Source organism: Vombatus ursinus, unplaced genomic scaffold, assembly GCF_900497805.2.
Source record: "Vombatus ursinus unplaced genomic scaffold, bare-nosed wombat genome assembly UNPS02014932.1, whole genome shotgun sequence".
Classification (NCBI taxonomy): Eukaryota; Metazoa; Chordata; class Mammalia; order Diprotodontia; family Vombatidae; genus Vombatus; species Vombatus ursinus.
Genome location: NW_020954710.1, coordinates 11538801 through 11547609, shown reverse-complemented (window position 1 = coordinate 11547609; position 8809 = coordinate 11538801). Strand labels below are relative to the sequence as shown.

Below are 8809 nucleotides of genomic sequence, written 5' to 3'. Positions count from 1 at the left end.
GGGGGGGAGGGTGGCATTGGAGCCCCAGGACATCTCTGCTGCACTCAGGGGGCACTGGCTGGAGGAGTGAGTGGGTGGGCTTTGATGAGGCATGAACGGGTCAGCGGCCCCTCATCCCCGTTTTCCTAAGACCTTGACATTTACAAGACCAGGGTCTCTGTTCAGAGGCGTAGCGTGGAAGCTGGTAAGTCTGCATTTCTTGCCGGATGACCGGCTGGTCAGTGCCAGCTCTCCCTACGGCAAACTCCCCGTAGGCTTGCTGGTTGTTTGGTTGGCCCTCCCGAGCAATTGCTCTCCAGCTGCTGGGCTGCCTGCTGATTGGTTCACCCGTTTGCCATGTTACCTGATCTCTCTCTCCACGGAGAGGTGACTGACTGTATCCTTCTTCTCCCAGAGAATGAGTGCTAGAGTTGGGCAAAACTTGGAAGAAGCCAGTGGCATTTGGGGCCGGATTTCCGCTCCACGCTAAATCCCTGCACCTCCCCAAGAACAAGGCAACGTAGCAGCCGTCCCCCATGTGGGTTACCACCCCATTGCCAACCGGCCACTTGGTTCTGACACCTGACCGCTTCTGTTCCTCATTCGTAATGTTGGGCTCTGTCCCTTTTCTCCTGTTAAATAATATCAGATATTGATTAGAAAGAAAACAAATCATTGGGCTCTTCTGGCCAACCTTGATTCTGGGGCTGCTGACATCAGGACCCTGACATACAGGGCTGGGCCCAGCCCTGCTCCTCGGGGTGTCCTGGGACACCTTCAAAACCAGGCTCAGACAAAAGTCGCTTCAGACAGAATTGTAGCCTGGGCACAGATATTGAAGGCCCTGCTGAAACCTGCTTTCAGACTGAAAAGCCAGGGATCCTTTTGCCCAGCTCTAGTCAGAGTTGTGCGAGCTCGCTCTCTTTCTCTCTCTCTCTCTCTCTCTCTCTCTCTCTCTCTCTCTCTCTCTCTCTCTCTCTCTCTCTCTCTCTCTTCCTCTCTCTCTTTCTGTCTCTTTCTCTGCTTGTGATAGAGTGACATTGTTTTCTTTTTTGGAAGTTAGCAATCTCGTGCAAAATATTACCAACCTGTCAGCTTTATTTCTACAGGAATCATGCCTTCCCACAAGCCTGCACCCTGATATAACTCCTCACCCTGTCATTGCATGGAAGGGACATTTCAGTGCATTGTGCCAGAGGCCCCTTCGTGGGATGGATTTATTGTTTTTTTTAATTTGGGAAGGGCAAGAAATACGGGTGCCCATGTACATGAGAAGGTGATAGGGAGGTGTATGGGTGTGAGTGTGGGTGTGCGTGCCTGCGTCTGGGTGCATGGGAGTGTGTATGGGCATGCATCCAGTTTTTTGTTTTTCTGCCCCTTTGGCTATTTTCTTGAAGGCATGTGTAGTTAGTGTCTTGGCTGAAAAGAAACACAGGAAGTGGTTCTGCATGGTAACTGTGCGGCTGATTGCCTGAGCAGGTGTTCCTGAGAGTGTTTCTAAAAATTTAACAAAGCAAGGAAAATACAGAATAGAGCCCAAGACCATGGGTTTGGACAGTAAGCACAGACCCTCCTGTGATAAAGGGATACCACCCCACCTCAACCTCTCCGTGTTAAAAGCAAAGTCATCATTGGAGAGCCCACAAAACTACCACAAATGGGAAAATGAGGAGTGTCTCATTGGTACAGAATAATAGCAATAATAATAATTACTGACATGTAGCACTTTAAGGGTATCCAATCTGGTCTTCCTAACAATCCTATGACTTAAGTGCTACAGGTATTGACATCATTATTATTATTATCATTGTTACTACCCATTTTGTAAGTGAGAAAACAGAAGTTTAGAGAAGGGAAGTCAGTCAATTGATAGGCTTTTATTAAGCATTTCCTATGTACCAGTGACTTGCCCATATTCACCCTGGGTGACTGGTAAGTGTTAGAGATGGGATCTTAAACCCACATCCCTTCTGACTCCAATTCCAGCACCTCTGAATTTTGTCTATCAGGAACCACTCCACTTCAGTAAAAGTCCATGATAGGGGCAGCTAGGTGGCGCAGTGCATAGAGCACTGGCCCTGAAGTCAGGAGGACCTGAGTTCAAATCCAGCCTCAGACCAAACACTTGACACGTACTAGCTGTGTGACGTTGGGCAAGTCACTTAACCCCAAGTGCCTTACCAAAAAAAAGTCCATGGTAGAAAGCAGATCAGAGCATGCTCCCCAGCAGGGGCGGAAGTTTACATGTAATCTCTCCAGACTACTTTGCATGAGCCATATTCATCCCGAGACTAGTGCCTCTCTGAGGAAGAACAGCAGCCCAGAAGCACCAGCTACGGGACTTGGGTCTTCTTGGCCTATCCCTCCCTGTAGATGGATGTCCCCCAAATTAGGAATTAGGCAATTAGCCGATGAGAACATGGATCCCGGAGTTAGCAGTGACTGCAAATGTCTGTGTGGCAAAGCCTTCCTGAGGCACACCGCATCGACAGTGGCGTCCCTGCCAGCTTGGGGACACCTTGCAGAGAGACGGGGCCTAGGCCAAGTCTGAGGTCATAGGCTCGTAGAGTATAATGCTGGAAGGAGCCTTAGAGATGGTTTAGTCCAATACTCTCGTCGCAAAGATGAGAAAACTGATAGTTAAGTTCTAGGAGAAACCTGAGCCATCGAGTTATTAGGGAATATTTGCCTGATGCAAGGCTTAATTCAGATTTGGGAGCAAACCTAACTTCCCCTCCTTTTAAGTGACCTCACCTTCCCCCCACACCCCCCCCCATGATAGTATAAAAGGAGTTGAGCCATGAAAGTGAATAGGATTCTGAGGCAGTGAAATGCTAATGACTTGTTTTTAGAAACACTTGTTCTCAAACTGTCATTTCCATATTACATTTTGCAATCTGCCTTGCAAGCACTGTATCTGTGGGGCCATCTTCCCTGCCCAGCATCCCAGAAGTCCTCTGGAGACCTTGGGACAATCCAGTGGGATGACCCAACCATCAGGAAGCACATACCAGGGTCAGGTGAAATTATAACAATTGGAGGCCAACTTGTCCCCTTTTAAATGCTGCGGCATGTCAATGGTGCCACATCAACCAAAGGAGGCTCTCCCATCAGCAGGCGTCTGCTCCTCAAAATTCAGACAGTAGGGAGATTCCATCCTCTCGGTTTTCTTTTCTTTTCTTTTCTTTTTTCTGCCCCACCTCCCACCTCTGGTTTGTTCCTTAAAGGAGCAATTAGAGACTGCCAGGTAGTTCTTCTTTGGGTCACCAGGATCCCCAGTGGCTGACTCAGGGCGAGTCTAGAAAGTATGTGTAGATCCCACTGAATCCTCAGTCCCCTCAGTCATCTCCCTGACTGTCTAGATCAGAGCTATACTCCTCCCCAAGGACCTAAATTCAAGAGTTGCCACTTCTCCCCAAGAATTTTCCATTCTGTGATGGAATTTGGAAGGGAAGAAAGCAGCAGGAAGAGAAGGATGGACAGTCTTCCAGCTCTTGCCCATGAAATGTCATTTGTATCTGAATAAAAGGAATATACCCTTGTCATCCAAGGCCACTCCTACAAGACCCCTTTCCCAGGCCCCCATCCAGGAGCCTGGGCTCCTGCTAAAATTGGCTTGAGTTTAAATGGGAAAATGCCATCTCTTGGCCCCCCCTTTCCCTATGCATACCAGATAACCCCTAATCCTTTAGCCCTACTTTTCACCATGTGAATACCATAATTTGGTTCATTCCATTCTGGTTTCTAGTATTTATTTGGTAGGAACTGTATCAAGAGGATGAAAATGGGTAAAATCAGGCACTGTTTCCTTTCCTGTGTTTCGCCTTTTTAATTGTAACCTCATTAGGCTGACCTAATCCAACTTGAATGATTATACATCTCTATTCTTCCCTGGAATAGAAACCCAGTATACCTGGAGTCTTAAATCGCACCTCTCTGGTCTCCCATTCCTTCATTTCAGCCTAATCTCCTACATTCAAAGGTCACATTCATACAGAATCCTTTTTTTTTTTTTTTAAGAGAGAGAGATTTGTAATTAAACGTTTGGGGGAATTGTTTCAAGATCGACCTTTTGGGTTTCTTTGTTGTTTCATTGTGTTTGTTTGTTTTTAATTCCTTTCCCCTAAAAGTCCCTCCTGTGACCAAGTTTGAAGCCTGGAAATACACTGCTTGCAAGATGTCTTTGCAGTAAAGTCTCTCCCTTCCTCCCTTTGGTGTCCTGCCCTTTAATTTGCCAGGTGCTGCACAGGCAGCACCCCATCATAACCTCTTCCCCCTCGCTTTCCCTTTCCTTTATGACAGAGACTGTCCGAGCCATGACGCATGTCATCAACCAAGGAATGGCCATGTACTGGGGCACATCCCGCTGGAGCTCCATGGAGATAATGGTACTGTGGGGCCCTCGACCTTGAATGTCCTTTGAGAAGGCAATGGGCCAACCCGCCAGTCAAGGCTGACCAGAGGGGCCAAGCTGTCTGTGAAACTGTGGGTCAGGGATAGGGGCTGGACTTGTGGTTTCATTGATGTAGGGAACTCCCAAGTGAGGGAATCCCACCCCACCAATTCAGATTCACACCTATGAAACTATGACAATATAGTTATCATATATTATACTATATTACATAGTTATCATATGTAAATATATATTTACATATGAGAATATCCCTTGGGAAATGGGACTGGAGATCTGATTTCATTAGCATAAGGAATTACCAATAAGGAAACACCCTCTACCAATGTAGATAAGCCCCACCTCTATAATTTATCATCTTAGCTGCCTGATGCATTGAGGAGTTAAGTGACTTGCCCAGGGTCACACAGCCAATATGTGTCAGAGGTGCTACCCAAACCCAGGTCCTCTTGACTTCAAGGCTGGCTCTCCTATCTACAGCCTCTCAATGATATCCTATATATACATAAAAATAATAATAGCACTTTTTAGTCTTCCTGTGAATCTGGGATCTCTTCAATGTGGATACTGTAGTACAGATCACAAGCTATTGGGTACAACTCTTCTCTGTGTTCTTTCATACGTCCAACATATGGGGAGATCTAGCGACGTGGGTGGGGTTGGGGAGAGGGGCCTTCCTCACATTCCCTTGATGTAGATACCAATGGATCATAGAATTAGAGCCAGAAAGCTACTTAGAGGTCATCAAGTCCAAAGCCCTCATTTTTACAGGTGAGGAAACTGAGGCACAGAGACCTGAAGGAACTTGCCTAGGGTCACACAACTAGCAAATATCAGATACAAGATTTGAACCTACACCTTCCTGGCTCCAAAACCAGTGCCCCATCCACTATGCTACGTTGCCTCTCCACATCCAACATTTCCATTGATTCTCATAACAGCCCTGTGAAGCAAGATATTATTGTCTCCATGTTACTAATGAGGAAACTGAGCCTCAGAGATGTAAATGACTCAGTCTTGATGACGCAGCTAGGAAGTGACAGGTGGCATTTAAACCCAGGTCTTCCTTCCTAGGGCTTTTTCCACTAAGTCTCAGTTTTTGAAAACCATTATGGTAATAATAATAAAACGTCACATGCGTGTGGTACTTTGTAGAGTACGAAACACCTTCCCAGGCATCATCTCATTCAGTCTTCATAGTCTGCTGGAAGTGGTTATCGGGCCATCCTTTGCCCAGGTCAGATGGTGGATCCTGATCAGCTCCGAGTGCCCTCTTTTAAGAATGATATGGATAAACTGCAGAGTGTCCAGAGGCATGCAGCCAGAATGATAAAAGGCCTTGGGTTTATGCCATGTGAGGGCAGAACTGGGGGTGCTCAGTTTGGAGGAGAGAAGATGGGAGGAGGGGGTGGGGACCATAATGTCTTCCTGGATGTATTTGAAAGACTGTCATAAAGAAGAAGGATTGACCTGACCTGCTTGGCCCCAGCGGGCAGAGCCTAGAGCAGGGAGTAGAATTGACCGGGAGGCAAATTTAGGCTCCACCAAGCAAGCTATCAGAGGCTGTCCCTTCTCTAGAGGTCCTCAAGCAGAGGCCAGATGACTCCTCAGAGATGATGGAGTGGATATTCTTTTAGCATATGGGTTTGATTAGGTGGCTGCTAAGACCCCTTCCAGCTCTCCAACCCTCTGATTGTGAATTATACCCCCTGTGAGTTGGGGCAGGTATTATGACCCCCATTTTACAGAGGAGAAAACTGAGAAAAACGTCCAAGAAAAACAAATGACTGACCCCAAGGCCATATAACTAGTTAGCGTTAGGGCCCTCTCAGTCGTCCTGTCTCTCCCTCCTACCCTGTGTTTTAGGGCAAACCTAAAACCTTTTTGTTGACAGTGATTTAAAGAGGCAAGAGCTCTCGAGAACCCAGTTCCTATGCATCCCTCTTAATTATTCTGAGGTCTGGTGGGACAAGACAGCAGAGCGTATTCGATTCTTGTTTACTTAATATGGCATCAGGGGAGAAGGCTGGAAGGGAATCATCTGTTTCTCACTGTAGCCAGGAAGCCTCCTATTTGCCAGCTTCATCCCACAGCTTTCCTGTGCCCTTCTCATAAATACTGTCCTCAAATTCAGTGATGCGAGTCTCCTCTAGGGGCCCCCTACTCTCTATGGTCTCCATGCATAATCTGGTCTTGATTCCCTTAAAAAATCAAACGGGATTCCCATTTGAGGTTAAGCCCAACCTGTCCAAAAGCCCCCAACCAATGCAAGAGAGTTTGGTGGGGTTTATTCTACACAGGACTCTAGTTTGAAGGTGACCCAGGAGCTGGTAGAATACAGAGCTTCCCTGAATGTATATCATCATGCCTGGTTCCCAGGGATCACCTGAAGAGGTCTGTGGCATTGGCCTTCAGAGCACATCCATCTTGTTAGTCTCTGAGCATCTGCAGTGGTCAAGGTCCCCTAACTGCAAATTATGCTCATGAGGACCTTGGCACAGATGGAGGTTTACAGCCCCCGAAGTCAGCCAGCTAGGCTGCTGTCAGACCTAGGAGGAAAGCCCGTGTCTCCAGATTCCTGCCCAGGGCTGCTTCGGCCCCACCACACTGGCCTCTCTTTCCTCATCCTGGGCTCTGTTTTTTTTTTTTTTTCCTCCCTTCTCTTTTTGTAGAGAGATAGCATCGTAGAGACAGCTAGATGGCCCAATGGATGGAGCACCAGTCCTAGAGTCAGGAACTCAGCTTCCCGAGTTCAAATCTGGCCTCAGACACTTACTAGCTGTGTGACTCTGGGCAGGTCACTTCACCCTGTTTGCCTCAGTTTCCTCATCTTTAAAATGAGCTAAAGAAGGAAATGGCAAACCACTCCAGTATCTGTGTGTGATCCTGGGTGAGTCACTTCACCTTGTTTACCTCAATTTTCTCATCTATCAAATGAGCTGGGGAAGGAAATGGCAAACCACTCCAGTATCTCTGCCAAGAAACCCCCAATGGGGTCACAAAGAGTCAGGAATGATAGAAAAATGACTAAACAACATCAAAGTATAGAATAGTAGAGAAAGAGCCAAAAAGACCTGGGGTCAAGTCCTGCTTCTGACCCTTATTATCTGTATGACCCTTTCGAAGGCATGGTATCCAGGACAGAACAAAGCCCTCCACATATAGAAGTATCCCTTCCTTTATTCTGAAATAGATAAGCCCATGGTTTCTTATCTCACTGCCTTACTCTTCATTCCCTGGACATCCCAGCCAAGCAGCTCTCAATGTAGGGTCCAGATTCCCTAGATTTCAGTCATTTGAGGCTGTGTTTTACTGGAAAGAACACTTGATTTAGAGTTGGTAGATCTGGGTTCAAATCCTCCCTCAACCACTTATTTGCTCTATGACCTGTGATGAGTCAGTGTCCTTGTCTGTAAAATGGGGTTTGACTAAATGACCTCTGACATACCCGGCACTTTCCCCTTTATGAGTTGACTTTGGATATGTGATTTACTGACATGACCCATTGTATCTGACCTGAATCTCGGCCTGCTGATTTGTAAAAGGGTGTGTGTGTGTGTGTGTGTGTGTGTGTGTGTGTGTGTGGTTTTGTCCTTGGCAGGAAGCGTATTCAGTGGCTCGGCAGTTTAACCTAATCCCACCAATTTGTGAGCAAGCGGAATATCACATGTTCCAGAGGGAGAAGGTAGAGGTGCAGCTCCCAGAGTTGTTCCACAAGATAGGTAGGTCCTGCCCTTCCACGTCCTCTGACTCCAGTGCCCGCCCTCTGGACACCCCCAGGCCCTGAATAAGCTCAGTGGGAGTGACATCAGCCACAGAGCCCAAAGGGAGGGAACCTCAGAACGCACCCGAGGCCACTCCTTTCCTCCCATAGAGAAGGGAGCTGAGGCCCAGAGGGGACACAGTAAGTGCCCAGGGCAGGATTCAAATCAAGAGCTTCCCCGGGAAGTCCCCATTTCCTGCCCTCCATCCACCACATCACAGTTGGGAGGATGTCCATGGAAGAGAGATGTCTGCAAGGGAGTGCCCCACTTGAGCCCAGAAGACTTCGTCCTGGATAGGTGATAGAGAGATGGATGGATAGATAGAGTGGATAGGTAGAGGGATGCATAGATGATGGAGCAATTGATAAATGGATGGATAGAGTGGATATAGATGGATGGATAGAGAGAGAGATAGAAGGATGGATGGATATGTAGAAGAATGGATAGATGAATTGAAGGATAGATAAGTGATAGGTAGGTAGGTAGATCAAGATAGAAGGGTAGATTGATTGATAGATAGGAGACATGATAGATCAATTGATAAATAGATGAATAGAGTGGATATAGATGGATAAATAAAAGGACAGATAGATTATTTGGATAGAGGAATAGATAGATAGATAGATAGATAGATAGATAGATAGATAGATAGATA

At 46.8% G+C, this 8809-nt stretch overlaps 1 protein-coding gene across 1 annotated transcript in view; it reads left to right on the top strand.

Moving 5' to 3' along the window:
• The window catches only part of KCNAB2 (potassium voltage-gated channel subfamily A regulatory beta subunit 2), a 25390-nt gene that overhangs the window by 10056 nt on the left and 6525 nt on the right, over positions 1-8809 (top strand). Inside the window, exons 2-4 of the mRNA XM_027843886.1 lie at positions 153-250; positions 4218-4367; positions 7992-8112. Of these exons, the coding sequence (XP_027699687.1) occupies positions 153-250; positions 4218-4367; positions 7992-8112 (369 nt within the window). The remainder of the gene's footprint in view (positions 1-152; positions 251-4217; positions 4368-7991; positions 8113-8809) is intronic.